This window comes from Protomyctophum parallelum, assembly GCF_964188405.1.
Source record: "Protomyctophum parallelum genome assembly, chromosome: 13".
NCBI classification, from domain to species: Eukaryota; Metazoa; Chordata; class Actinopteri; order Myctophiformes; family Myctophidae; genus Protomyctophum; species Protomyctophum parallelum.
Genome location: NC_139708.1, coordinates 36,042,282 through 36,057,168, shown reverse-complemented (window position 1 = coordinate 36,057,168; position 14,887 = coordinate 36,042,282). Strand labels below are relative to the sequence as shown.

At 41.8% G+C, this 14,887-nt stretch overlaps 1 protein-coding gene across 3 annotated transcripts; it reads left to right on the top strand.

Annotated features, from left to right (window-relative positions):
* Positions 1-449: 449 nt before the first annotated feature.
* gtpbp1 (GTP binding protein 1) lies at positions 450-14,871 on the top strand. 3 transcript variants are annotated; one of them, XM_083780695.1, is made up of 14 exons: positions 450-717; positions 3,604-3,715; positions 4,952-5,132; positions 5,625-5,808; positions 6,068-6,232; positions 6,362-6,485; positions 6,717-6,831; positions 7,676-7,820; positions 8,622-8,804; positions 10,411-10,546; positions 10,780-10,958; positions 12,251-12,412; positions 12,868-12,918; positions 13,755-14,871. In XM_083780695.1, the coding sequence occupies exons 1-14, from the start codon at positions 511-513 to the stop codon at positions 13,875-13,877; spliced, it is 2,067 nt and encodes a 688-aa protein (XP_083636821.1). In that variant the 5' UTR covers positions 450-510; the 3' UTR covers positions 13,878-14,871. The 3 variants fall into 3 exon arrangements, with proteins under 3 accessions (XP_083636821.1, XP_083636822.1, XP_083636823.1); XM_083780697.1 differs by having other exon boundaries at positions 580-717; positions 4,952-5,127; XM_083780696.1 differs by lacking the exon at positions 12,868-12,918.
* The last annotated feature ends 16 nt before the right edge of the window (positions 14,872-14,887 follow it).

The window sequence follows — 14,887 nt, the reverse complement described above, 5'->3', positions numbered from 1 at the left end:
CTTCACTTAATTTCAGTTCAGTGCAGTTGCACCCGAGTTGCACGGCGCAGCATAACATTGCCTCATCCTTAAATGATATGAACGACCCCCTTCGTGTCATTGGCCCACAGGTAAAATATTTACAACGGCGAGAGACGTCATTGGCCAGGATCCTACCAACAAACAAAGGCCACACCTGCCTCATGGTTATTTAATGATAGCCGGCTAAATAAAAATGTCACAAACAACAATACAGCGAGATAAAATATCACGACAGGAGAGTCAGTGGCTTGTTAGAAATTGTGTATCGTATCATATACTCAGTCTGTCAAATAAATCAGTGTGTATACGTGTTATATTAGCCATTGTATTGTAGTAGTGTGTGGTGGGTGGGAGGAGGGTCAGTGTGTGTATCTACTCTACTGTTCGTCTTCAGCATAGCAGCATCAACACTGGAGGAGGAGGGGGGGGGGGGGCTGAGAGGAGAGAGGAGACTTGCAGGGTTGTTGGCGTAAAAAAACAAAAAAAAACATGGCATCAATGGCAGCGCACGAGCTGAGTATAAACAACACGGCGGGTTCGATAGCGCTCGCGGACGCTCTCGTCCCCGCTAGTATCTTCGCTCCGGACCGAGGAGGATGTTGCGGAGGAGACGACGCCGGGGACGAGTGCTTCGAAGACGGGGACATGCTCAACGGCGAGCTCGGGGACCGAGGGAGGGTGGACTTCACCAGCAAGGTATATTTATATGAAATATAGATGGATATTATAGAGAGATATAGCTTGTACCGCCCCGCAGAAAATAGCACGGATCTACAAGCTCAGAACGCGTCGCCGGCCGCGACGCGTTCTGAGCTTGTAGATCGGCTCGCGACACCGCCGTACGACGACGTGCAGCCTGTACGTACAGTACAGGCCTTCATGGCTGCTGCTGTAAATGAATGAAGCATATGGCATCATTGGCATAGTCTCCTCCACTTCTCATTGCATGCATGGAACCGGCGAGCGCTTTTTAAATATTGACGCAAGTTGCAGCCTAAACCTAGTTTGCAATGCATGTTCAATATAATTGCAGTTTGGACTTTCAAAGACATTTAAAACGTTAGCTTAGCTACTTGATGCTATATGTGTATACTGTATAACAGTAGGCTATAGCACTGTATCTCTTGATTTAGGGCATACACATTTTTTGTTTAGTTTAGTTTTTGTAAATAAAAAAAATCACACCCGTGTGAAGTGAGGGGCGCTCTCCTCTTATCATCATACAGCATCTCATTCTGGCCAATCACAATTTGCGACCTCACTTTTGTCTCCAATGTTTGTGTTTAAACACTTTTGTCTTCAATTGGGCATAGGAAAGGGCTAGCGGCCCTCAAAAAAATTTAATAATACACTTACACAGGTACTTATGATTATATATTATTAACTACTGCTGCTGCAAAGCAAAGTTACCAGGGTAAGTTTACCCAGGGTAACTGGACTAAGCTCAAGAACTTGCTGCTGCTGAAGAGTTGTGCAGGGCAGGCACTGCGCAACGGTGTTGGGTGAAATCACCCACCAGTCACTGTGTTGTCAAACAAGCCACTAAAACAGAGTTGCCCTGATGATTTACTCGGACAGGACAGGCTGATGAAACACAGCAGCAAGTGATTGGTGCGAGTGTATCCATGTGTCATGGCTGTAGGCTCAGATTGCATGTCATTGAGTAATAGATGAATAGTATCTTCACACACACAAATTGCAGAGGGTTGCAACAGCTGGGAGGCAGGCCTCAGGCACACCTTAACACCCAAAGTTTTATCTGTGGGTTGAGACTTATATGATTCTCTAGTCTATACTTTATATTAGGCCTATTACTACACAATTCCAGGTCATTTAACTAGAAATCTAAATGGAAACAAATGGATGCTTACAGGTCCATTTGGTTCAATTTCAACACTCCTCTGAGATAATGTTATAATACAGTAACAGTACACTGTACAATCCTCTGAGATATTATAATAAACAGTATTTGATCTGCTATGGCATATTTAGTGCAATGGTGTATTCACACCGATTCACACTGACTGTATATAGCCTTAGAACACATTTTAAAATATTATCAATAGTTATCACACTATTCAGAATTTGATGCACAAGTGAACAGTTCATAACATTTTTACTAATAATACGCAATTACGCATGTCTTGAATCACAACATTGTCACAGCCGTCGTGATGGAAACGTGGAGATAACATATCAGAAGTTTGTCTTGGATGTCTTGTCCAGTCTAATTGTATTGGAAATGATGTGGTTTTCAATGCAGCTTAAGTCAGAGCAGTTGTGTTTATGATAATTGCAACCGAGGCGACAGCCTGAGGCAACATACAGTAAAATCCTCAGCGTTAGTTTCTCCATTTGTAACTCTGTGAGTTTACAAATGTGGTTCCATTTGTACACCAACACTCAGGAGGATTTTACTGTGTATGCTCGAATGTAGCCTATTGATCCTTGTCATCCACCAGCATGGAGGCTTGTGTTAATGCAGTGCAGTGCCAGTGTCTGTCTCCATGTGTCCTCCAGGCAGTGAGTGTGGGAAGAGAGACAGCTGCACTGTAAACTATCAGTGATCATTTAACTAGCGCAGAGGTTCTCAACCTTTTCAGGACATGACCCCCCAAAATAATCATTATTTTAACTGGGGACCCCCCGCCATGACAAGTCAAGCGCCTATGAATTATCAGTTACACAGTTGCGAGGCGCTGTGAGCTTGTAGATCTGCTATTTTCAATTGTCGCCTCTTTCTTATATTACTTGACAATTTGGACAATGTTTGACCAGTTTTCATAATAATAATAATTCAGTAATGGTCTATTGGTCTTTTCTTTCTTTCTTTTTTAGGTATTAAAAAGGTCTTAAAAGGCCTTAAATTGTCACTTTACTGTCATCTGTCATGAGAACAACTGAGTGTACAAATGTACCATTTACAATTACACAGTACATTCTCAGAGTTAGAAATGGATACTGAATTTATTTTTATTTTTACTCTGCGTCTCTGTGAAGTCGACATGTTTTATTTATCCAGTACTTTTATTTAGACATGAATTGTCTGAAATGAATGAAATATCTCAGTTATAGCTTCTGTTACATGACGTCCACTTAGGGAAGGGAACAAAGCGGTAACGCCTGATGCAATGCTATGTAATGACAGGTCACCAGTCCAGTCCAACAACCTTTCTGCACAGTAACATTCTGTTAATTTAGCCATTTGTCAGTTAACACTTAACACTGAGGATTTCACTGTAGGGGTGCAACAGTTAATCAAAGAATCAATTGAATCAATTAATAAAAAAAATAATATATAAATTAAGAAATTAATTTATATTTTGGGCATGTTATTAAGCAATTATTTGTTTTTAAGGGAAAATAGGCAATCTACAAGCTCACAATATGTTATGAGCTTGTGGATTGGCTATTTTCACTCGATTCATCGAAAGAAAATAGATAGAATAATCACATTAATACTCAATAGTTGCAGCCATATTTCACTGTGTAGGTAGTCATAATGTTGTAATGAGGGATGACCAACAGTAGATGTTTGTTTTGAGTGTCTCTCACTGTCTCTGTCACCCTGTCACTCCCCAGCTGGCCCTGGTGAGTCCAAACGGAGAGCAGTATGACTCGTTACTACGACAGCTACGTGACAGGATGGACGAAGGCTGTGGAGAGACAATTTATGTGGTGGGAATGGGTTCAGGTGAGAATCACACAGTGTATATACAGTAGTAGGACTGGGCAAATGTCATATACAAACATATAGTCAGTCAAACCATATATTTGACTGAATTATACCTTTCATATCAATATTCAGATGATATAAATTTGTGGGGGTGATTTGGTGATTTCGCTAAATATTTAACACAACAAGTTAAAGGTATATTCAGTGATTTCACTTAATTCAAATATCACTTATTTTTTTGTTTTGTTGTGATAATCCTCCCTACTATAGAGTGTGCTGACCATATAAGGAGTTCCTCCCTGTCCCCAGTTAACCCCTGGGGGTCAAAAAACCTTAGGTTTCGTTTTTGACTCTCTATCCTGATTGGACGAAAGGCTGGGTCCCACAGCCAAAAACGAAACCTAAGGTTTTTTGAGTGAAATCACTGAATATACCTTTAAACTAAATAGGTAAAGGCAAATACTAATCATGTAAGTTCATAAAATGACATCGTTTCACTATAAGAGGAGTTTTAAAACCAGGAACAGACAGCACGCCATATCACACCATTACAATATCCAAAATCCCAGAGGATATCTGGTTTAATTCATATCATGTTTTCCAGTCGTAATATACACTACAACGTTTTAAAGGAACAAAATGTCAAGTGATAATCCTACATGGTCCTTTAGGATTTTAAGGATTCCGGTTCCTTAACACAATCATTCCTGACATTGATTCCTTCAAAATAGGAGCTCTGGTGTGCCGGGAAAACATGGCCGCTTTTACTCAGGATGTGTACACACGTGTTATGCATCCGTCGATTGGATTCCCTAGGACGTGTGGACACGTCCTAGGGACGGGACCTGTTAACGATCCAGGTGGAAAGGAATTTCCCACATTAGTAGTCTGTTTCAGTAATCTTTTTGTGTCTGTAATTTTGCTTGGATGCAGACTTACATGGGACCAAAGCTTGCTGTATGTCCCATGTATATATTTGAATGCTTTATTCTAGACTACTAACATGGGATGTTTGGAAAGTTCAGCTGTGTAAACAGCTTACTTACTTTATTACTGGTGCAACGTTTCAACATTTTAGCCTTAGGTATTCATCCTACTATATGCATATTTGCCTGACCAAGACCTAAAGAGGTAGAAACATTGGGCGAGTAATAAAGGATTTCTTTTAGCTTAGTGAGGATGTTTTATCCTCTCTTCGAATGTCTAAACATTACAAATACAATGTACAGTATTAATATAATTTCTGCTCTCCAGACGGAGGAGACTGGGGTCTGGATGAGAAGGACATGGAGGCATCGGTGGCCACAGTGCACTCCCTGTGTGAGCAGCTGGACACCGACCTCATCCCCCTGCGCGAGCGCAACGAGTCCGCTGGCGTGGTCCGTGACTACCTCATCCGCCGACGCGTGGGCGAGTTGGACTTCCTGGAGGTCAGGTGAGGCACTGCCGCAGGGTGGAAGGTTGGAGACATGTTCACTTCCATCCATCACAGCGAAATCCTCATTTGTAACTGAACGTGTACAAATTAACCACTTTGTACACTCTCAGAGTTTAAGCTGGAAGCCAGAACTTATAAAACAACAGAACGAATAAAACATTATTTTAAATGAACTGCACGGTAGAATATGTTAATACAATATAACTAGTACATTGCAGTGGTTGGAAGTGGTCTCCCTACTCTTTCACTGAGAAATATAGATCCTGGTGTCAGTCTGAACCTCATAAGCGTAATATACTGTATGTCCTGGCCAAGCAAGGATTTTGTCTAGGAAGAACGGCAGAAGTTTGGTCTCTCACACGGGATACCCGGGTTCAAAACCCGGGTAGGGACATGAGATTGCGGCTTTAAATCAGATCATGATGTGTGGAGTAAACATTGTCAAGGTTAGAGATGCAGACTTACAGTCTGTGTCTTCTCCTCCTCCAGGGTGGCGGTGGTGGGCAACGTGGACGCCGGTAAGAGCACCCTCCTGGGGGTCCTGACCCACGGAGAGCTGGACAACGGCAGGGGCTTCGCCCGGCAGAAGCTCTTCAGACACAAACACGAGATGGAGAGCGGGAGAACCAGCAGCGTGGGAAACGACATTCTGGGCTTTGACCAGGAGGGACAGGTGCGAGCTGGGGAGACAGGATATGGATTAGAGCAGTGGTCCCCAAACGTTTGAGCCTGCGACCCAAAAGAGAAATGTAATGTCTCCCCGGGACACAAACTAAAGTAGCAGATCTGAAGCTACGGCAATTTTCACTACTACTTAAACATTTGTTTTCTAATTTATGGAGTTTCTTCGATTTACTGAAAAAAAATATTAATATACTATACCTCTCTGAATTAAATGAGGATTTGTCTCTGTGTGACCCATGTCTCTCTAGGTGGTGAATAAACCAGACAGTCATGGAGGAAGTCTGGACTGGACCAAGATCTGTGAGAAGTCCTCGAAGGTCATCACCTTCATCGACCTGGCTGGACACGAGAAGTACCTCAAGACCACCGTGTTTGGCATGACCGGACACCTGCCCGACTTCTGCATGCTCATGGTTAGAGAGCTGGGAGTGGTGTGACGGGCCCCCTAACCAAGCGTCCGCTCTACACGTGGGGAATTTGAATTGGCATGATAGAAATTTCACGGCAACATTTACAGTGCATTTCATCTTCCTTCTCTGTAGGTGGGTAGTAACGCAGGTATTGTAGGGATGACCAAAGAGCACCTGGGCCTCGCCTTGGCTCTCAATGTTCCTGTGTTTGTTGTTGTCACCAAGATCGACATGTGTCCAGCCAACATCCTGCAAGGTCAGTCGACTGTACTGCAAAATCCAGAGTGTTAATTTAACTCTGATAGACAGTATAAAGAATGTTGCAATAATAGCTGTTCCATAAATCTACATGTTCATTGTATAATGACTGGGAAAAATACAAGGGTACAGTACAAATAAACAAAATATGTTTGTGTAATGAAAACAAGACACTTAAGGGTGATGCTACCTGTCAGTCACATGTATTGTATTGATTTGGTGGTAACAGAGACATTGAAGCTCTTGCAGAGGTTACTTAAGTCCCCCGGCTGTAGGAAGATCCCTGTCCTCGTCCAAAACAAAGACGATGTCATCGTCACGGCCTCCAACTTCAGCTCCGAGAGGTACACACATGATTGATTGATTGAAAGATGTATTAACAGCATGCAGAATAGGTACATTTCAAGCACAACTAATTACAAATCTGTTAACTGTGGACGACACCATAAAGCATTACACTTGTTTACAATAGGGTCCACCATTTTCAATTCATCAGAACATTTAGAGACGTACAAATATACACTTCTATATAACAAAAAACAGGAAATGATCATAAAAGGAGGTAAAAAGGGAAAGGATAATATACAGTGAGGGGAAAAGGGGGTGGAGGGGACTCAGACATTTTTACGGGGGCCAGTTTCGAATTGCAGCCCTCCGTAGGTGCACTTTTGAAGGAGTCAAGGGATTCACATGTCTTAATGACTGTTGGTAGGGCGTTCCACATTTTGGTGACATGCACACAGTCGGCCACTCCCTCAATCACTCAGTCACCTGCTCAGAGTCAGTCAGTGAGTTTTAGAGGACCACCTCTAAAATGAGATGCTGCAGCTCAAGGGGCTGTGCTTTCAATAAATTGGGACCAAATTCGGAGTCAATCCATCACTCTATTCATTCAATCTCACTCTTTAACTCAATGCCTTTACTTTACCTCCTCGTCTTATTCTAAATGTACAATCTGCCTTGTAAATGAACGAGGGTGTCAGAGTGCACTCAGAGTGCTTAATCGTTGCTCGATAATTCAGAGCGTTCCTATTCGTACATCAAGAGTAACTGTCAACATTTGGGGCTTTGAATTTGCCTTTGTGTATGAAACATGCTATACAATACATTTTGTTTTCACTCAAAGGTTCATACAGATTGAGAACTCAAAATATGTTGTGTGCGTGTACGTGTGTGTCTCTCTCCCAGGATGTGTCCAATCTTCCAGATCTCCAACGTGACGGGGGAGAACATGGAGCTGTTGAAAATGTTTCTCAACCTGCTGTCATCCAGAACCTCATACAGAGATGACCAGCCTGCAGAGTTCCAGATAGACGACACCTACTCTGTACCGGTACACTGTCAAATCCTGAGAGTAGAACATTTGTACACTCTCAGAGTTACACATGGATATATATATATATATATATATACACTCTCTCACACACACATCTAAGCATAACATTTACAAGAATGACTCATAAACTAGAGCTTTCTGCACCTGGCAGTTATGAACATTCTACAGTATAATCAGTTTGTGTGCCGCAGCCTCTGCCTTAGCTATCAGCTTCACGTTGCAGCGTTCAGAGTATGGGTTTTATGCCGTTCAGACTATGGGTTTTATGGGTAAGTCTCCCATTGGCTCAGAGGCAGCCAATCATGAAAAAGTGTCCACTGCGGTCACTACTAGAGGTACAAGCAAATGTAGTCAAGGCGCTTTTAAAGCACCTGGCAAAAAAAGTTGTAGAGTAACAGAGATGTAAACTGGGGCAAAAAGCAGCATTTGTGTTAAATGTATAGTGTTCTCTCGTACACTTTCGTAGTGAAAGCCAATTACTGCATGTGCAGTGGCATAGCATATACAAAGAAATTACAACACAAACCATGTCCGAAACTAAAAAAACGGTTACAATGGGCATTTTGCCCAAGCTCTAATACTTTTCACTGGTTAACCGCTTTCAGCCTAGCTAGCATCCCTATTTATTTAGCGCACGTCATTACGCCATTTTTAAACATCTTTGCAAGTATAAAATAAAGCGTTAAATAATTGCAAAACCCACAGAAAGATGTATAGATTGACAGAGAGAGATGTAAAGTATGAATCGCACTACAACATTGTTTGATGCCTCAAGGCTCTCTCTCATTCACACGCCAGGGGGTGGGCACAGTGGTCTCGGGGACTACTTTACGTGGACTGATACGTCTGAACGACACCATGCTGCTGGGGCCCGACCCCCTGGGCAGCTTCATGCCCATCGCCGTCAAATCCATCCACCGCAAGAGGATGCCTGTCAAGGAGGTGAGGGGCGGACAGACCGCCTCCTTCGCTCTCAAAAAGGTAGGTGGGCGTCTCCTCCTCCCAGCACCATCTGCTGGCACGGTTTAGGACTGCATGGGATCAGTGGTTGGTTCCCCAGGGGTCTTTGAGCTTAGTCAGAGTCTAAGAATCTGTGGAACGAACTCAATACAGAACTAAAAGAGAGCAACTCCATAAGAACATTTAAAAGATCATATAAAGCTATGATAATTGACAAATATATAAAATCACTTTAATATATACAGTATGCATAGGCAGTAGATATTACAAAATTATATAAATAAAAATATAAATTATTTGAAGTAACCACTTTAAACACAAATATACAAACACATATGCAGTAAAAGTAAACAATAACAATATACACTATATTTGAAGCAACCACTTCAAATATAAAAGCACGCTTTAAAAATCTAAATGTATGTGGGCGTAACTAGTATAAGGCATATAAGCTAAATATGTATTTTGATATATAAGAAGCACAGCACTATAGAGAATAAGTTTTCCCATTGCTATTGTTCCTGTTTTTTTCTGTTCTTTTTTCCCTTTTATTATTTGAATCATTAATAAGGTGGGCATATTATAAGCTTCGGCTTCAGCCCAAACCTTTTCAGTCAAACTGTAATTGTGTAACCCTCATTCTGAAATGTACTGTACTGTACTGTAAATGACTGAGATAAATAAACTAACTAACTAAAAAAAGAGTGATGTGCAGGTCAGCCTTTACAGCACCCAAATGTATGTGCCTGTCAATGAACGATTCTATACCATTTGGAAATCTGCACTCACATAAGTCAGAGCTACACAAAAGAATAGTTTTAAGTTACCCATTCACATTTATAATTTAGGTGTTGCACAATGTACATTGTACACAGTGCTACTCATTGTGAGGGGCTATATTCTCAGTCAGGGGTAAAGTAGTGACAATCCACATACAATATTAAATAATTTTTTGCAGTAAAGTGTAATACAATAAAAATGTGATTGCGTTGAATTGTCATCAATAATGTGGATTTAATGGGGCTCATAAAGTGTAATGGGACGAGACATAATTAACTGTGAAAAACAATGGACTATTAATGATGGATGGGGAAACAATAATGTCCAATGTCCTTGCCCTCTTATTATATTAAGTATAAATTAATAACTTTAAGTTGTTTACATTATGATTAAATGGAATGTTACAATAACTCATGCAATCTCGCATTGCTAGACTTTAACATAACATTATTTATATGAACCACATTGAATTGTAGGTTATTCACAGTGGCATATCATCGCGGTCTGGTGGAAACCTTGTATCGTATGTCCAAAACAATATTACTTGGTCACAAGCTCGTTAATATTTTTCATTGGTTAAATATTTATTTTATAAAACGGACAGACCGGTTTAAATATTTTAATATAGCGAACATAGCAGATCTTCATCTATATCTATAACGCTATTTTCGTGCTCGGACACAGGGACACAGGGACAGACCCAGCCACACACATAGCTGTCTATAGGAGTGGTTGCACCACTAAAAAAAAATATATATAGAGAGAGAGATTCTCTATAATATATAATAATAATAAAACAATTATAATGGTGAAACTGACTTGTTTCTTCCGCCTCCTCCCTCTGCAGATCAAGCGCTCGTCCATAAGGAAAGGCATGGTGATGGTGTCTCCCAGGTTAAGCCCACAGGCCACCTGGGAATTTGAGGCAGAGATACTGGTGTTGCACCATCCCACCACCATATCCCCCCGATACCAGGCCATGGGTGGGTATCACACACTGGCACATAAACCGTATCCCCAAATCTGCCAAAACAGGCAAACATTTAGCCAAAATAACTGAAAATAACTATGATATAGGGTTTAAAAAAATGGATCAGACATGCGTACCTTTTTTTAGGTGTCTTCTCATGACACAAATCGACAAAACGATCACCAAGTGTGTAACTTTTTTTTACCTTACTCTCTGTCCAACCGCACGCATCCTCCGCCACTCCAGTGCACTGTGGCAGCATCAGACAGACGGCCACCATCTTGACCATGAACAGGGACTGCTTACGGACGGGCGACAAGGCCTCCGTCCACTTCCGCTTCATCAAGACGCCCGAGTACCTGCACTGCGACCAGAGGCTGGTGTTCAGGGAGGGCCGTACCAAGGCTGTGGGCACCATCACCAAGGTACCAATGCTGGACCAAGGTACCAATGTCTGGACCACTCCACGTGAGGGTTATGTACGATCATGACCCGAGATCATGAACAGAGTGCAAAACATACTCTCTCCCCATGCCTTCGGCCTGGTGGAGACAATAGTAACTGCTGATGAGTGGGTCTCTCAGACAGTGCAAGCTTTGTCTATTTCACTCACAAACAGTGGCTACTAATAAACATTTCAAAGTGTGATTAATGGTAGTTCCATCTGACAACTAATAAACAGTGCAAGCTTTGTCTATTTCACTCACAAACAGTGGCTACTCATAAACATTTCAAAGTGTGATTAATGGTAGTTCCATCTGACAACTAATTAAGCAATATTACACGAGAGGGGGTGGCTTAACGTCATTAATGCACGCCTCGATGCTGCAGGAACTTGAATGTTCCGAAAGCAACGCAGAAGTGCAGAAGGACTATGTTATACTTTCCGAAGGCAACACAGAAGTGCATTAATGACGTTAAACCACGCCCTCAAGTGGAATATTGCAATTATACAACAGTTGGAGAGAAGAGAATCGCTGAAAATTTTAAAAATGTCAATGACTGATGTAGTCACTAGGACCACAAATGTCCCAAGAAACAAGCTAGCCTAGCCACCGAGTCTGCTGCGCTCTGAGAGAAAAGCACGGCTGAATTGTTTGTTTTGATTAAACGTTGAAATAATGTGGTTTGAAGCACGGCTAGAAAGCGGTTCAAACAATCAGATTGCTTCCTCAAAACGACCTGTTGTATCATCATCATCTTTATTTATACTCGGAAATACAGTTGAGGGCAAGCCCTCATTTTCAATGTAGCCGAGGTTACAATTCACAAATACAGTCAAAACAATACATCAACACAACATTATAAATCAGGATAAATTACAAAGGAACTTAAATGGAGTAAAATAAACAACATCCAGTCAAATAAATCAATTGAAGGAGCAATCACGGTGAAAAATGTTCTGGAGCATTCCTTTGAACTGACCGAAGGATGGCAGGGAGCTCAGTTTTAAGGAGTTTTGAAATAATATATATATATTATCATCATACTATAATTCTAACAATGTCTGAGTGTGTGTGTGTGTGTCACTGTGACTGTCGTAACTCCTCAATGCCTGCACCAATCACACATTAATGATTATTAATGAATTTATTAGTAAATTACAAACGCACCCGGGCGCAGTACCCCCCACAGCCACAAGGGGGGGGCAAATATCTCACAACGGGTAAGGGCTAGTGTATAATAATGTAATAACTCTCACTGCCACTCTCTATAGCTGTTGCAGTCGACCAACAATTTGCCGTCCAACTCCAAACCTCCACAAATCAAAATGCAGTCCACGAAAAAGGCGCCGCCCCGAAAAGAGGATGGCATGACTGCTGCCAACGAGGCTGCCGCAACGATAGCACAGACAACTCCAAACGCTACGCAACAACCGGTAAGACTGTGAAAATCATTTGTGTGTGAGATAGTGTTCCGAGAATTCTGAAAGCTCTTCCATTCCAGCTCTTGTTCCCGTTCCGTTTCCTTGATTACTCTTTGTTTCTTTCTTCTGTTCTGTTTGTTTCCTTGTTTCCTGTGGGGATCTCTAGGTGAGATCCCCACAGGTATCCTCTGTTCAGTGTCCTTGTTTTCCCCGTTTACCTTGTTTTCTGGTTTCCTTGCAGTTTTGTTTTCCCTGCCGTTTCCTTGTCTTCAAGCCTAACGCAACTTTCGATCTTTCTTCTTTTGTCCATAATCAAACGTTTCTGTTTCCTGTGACCTGTATCCATCCTTTCACACTGCTTGTCTTTATGGTGGCGTGGCACTCGTTCCCTCTTTGATCACATGACTGTTATTGAGCTGCGTCTCTCTCCCTTCCCCTCACCTCTGCTGCGTGGCTGGCTGCCTCAGGGAGAGGGGGATGAGGACCCTCAGATAAAGGAGGGCAACAAGGAGAACAAGGTAAAGTGGGTCAGGTCAGAGGTTTTTCAAACAATGGACCAACCAAATGGACCAAACAGGTCCGTTTGGTTCCATTTGAACATTCTCAGAGTTAAATTATGGATTTAACAATGAAGATTGGGGTCCCAGAGATCAAAATGTAATTGTATCAAATTGGGGGTCTGTGGCTTAATGCATATCAAACTGGGGGTCCTTGAAAATATGTTGAGAATCGCTGGGTTAGATTCACATTAAAGCTGAACTGAGGATTCAGTTGGGTCAACACTAGTCTCGCGTTGCCAGACTGTTGCCTCTCGCAATTTTCAAACACTTCTGTTATGTTATACAGTCTGAAGCACGGAAGCTCTGATCATGAGTAAGGGATAAAGCGGAAGTGAAGCCTCCTCTCCACTTGTTTACAGTCGCGCAAATTTATCCTAATATAAATATAAATCAACTGAGCATAATATATACCGGTAGCTTGCTGCTTAGCAGAAATGGAAATAAAACAATAAAATGTAATAGATTGTGATAGATATTTAAAAATATATATTTCCGTGAACAGAAATGGCAGCTTCCTTACTCTGATTTGGGGAGGTGTAGTTCCAGACTCTATATAGCATTCGGAGATTGTGGAATAGTTGTCTGGCTACACGAGACTAGGTCAACACCATTTTCTACATTACAGTTTTTGTTTTGCATTTGTAGAGCAAGAGGTTTTCTGTCAAATTCATAAGACACTTTTCTGGACAGGAATGCCAACCTAATGCCAGCCTACAAAATCTGTAGTCAGTTCAGCGGCTCAGCCACCTTTCCAATGATGACTTTTTGGTCCTCTCTCCCTCTTTCACATGCAGCCAAAGTCCGGAGGAGGTGGCAGGAGAAGAGGAGGTCAGAGGCATAAAGGAAAAGGCCAGAACAGCAGCAGTACCAACTCCACCACAGCTCCATCCTCCTCATCAGGGACGGGGTGCTTCTAGAACACCCCACTCCCCTCCCCCCCAGTCCACGCCTCCTCCTGAGCACTCCCATCCGTCTTTGGACCAATCCTCTTTAGATGACGTCTCAGTCTCATTAGTTTCTTTGATTTGCCTTTTATTTATTTATTTTAAGGGAACAATAAGGGATATGTTCCAAACAAAAACATATTACTTGGTTGTACAGTAATGTGGTTTTTGAGGTTACCACTTACTGACAATAATTTACATCATTTGATTTTACTATAGTACTCCACCCATTTAACAAGAACAAAGGGAAGAGGGTATTAGTCTTTGGTTTGGAATGGAGGCCACAGCATGATCCCACGTGTCTCTAAGCCAATTGGCAGTGAAGGAGGATGATATCCATTGAGGGTCGTGGACCCATCTGAGCAGCTATAAGTGGACCCAGTTCCCCAACCATACATTCCCTTGGCCTCGGCAATGCAAAACAGGTCCACGTAATATTTATATACTGCATTATGTAAAATAGTTGTGTTCTGAACGGGAGAAGGAAAATATAGACCCGTGTGTAAAGTGTAAAGTGTGTAAAGAAACAATCACAGCGAATGTAGCAGAAGGCACATATAGTGGTTTAAACAAGTGTAGATGTGAAAATATAAGCTATTAGATTTTATAATTATTTATTCACCATAATACATCTCCAGGATGGCCTTCCAAGTGATCCATCTTCCGACTTGACTCACTTGTGCTCTTATATTCCCAACATGCATCTCCTCTAGCTTAAAGCATCACTTCCTCTCCGGTTACAGAACATCATTGTGACGGTATTTGACATTCTAACACAGAATACAGAATACAGCACATGACGATGTTCCTCCAGCAGTTACTCATGATTGTTAATACATGCAGTATTTTGCAGTGCCGTTTGAATATCTAGTTCCCCAGCATCTGTTATGGGCCGTTGTTGTTTACATGTTCAATACACTATGCCTCTGAAATGTTCTCCATGAATAAACAGGCTTTATTGACTTTACCTATTGCTTTGTCTT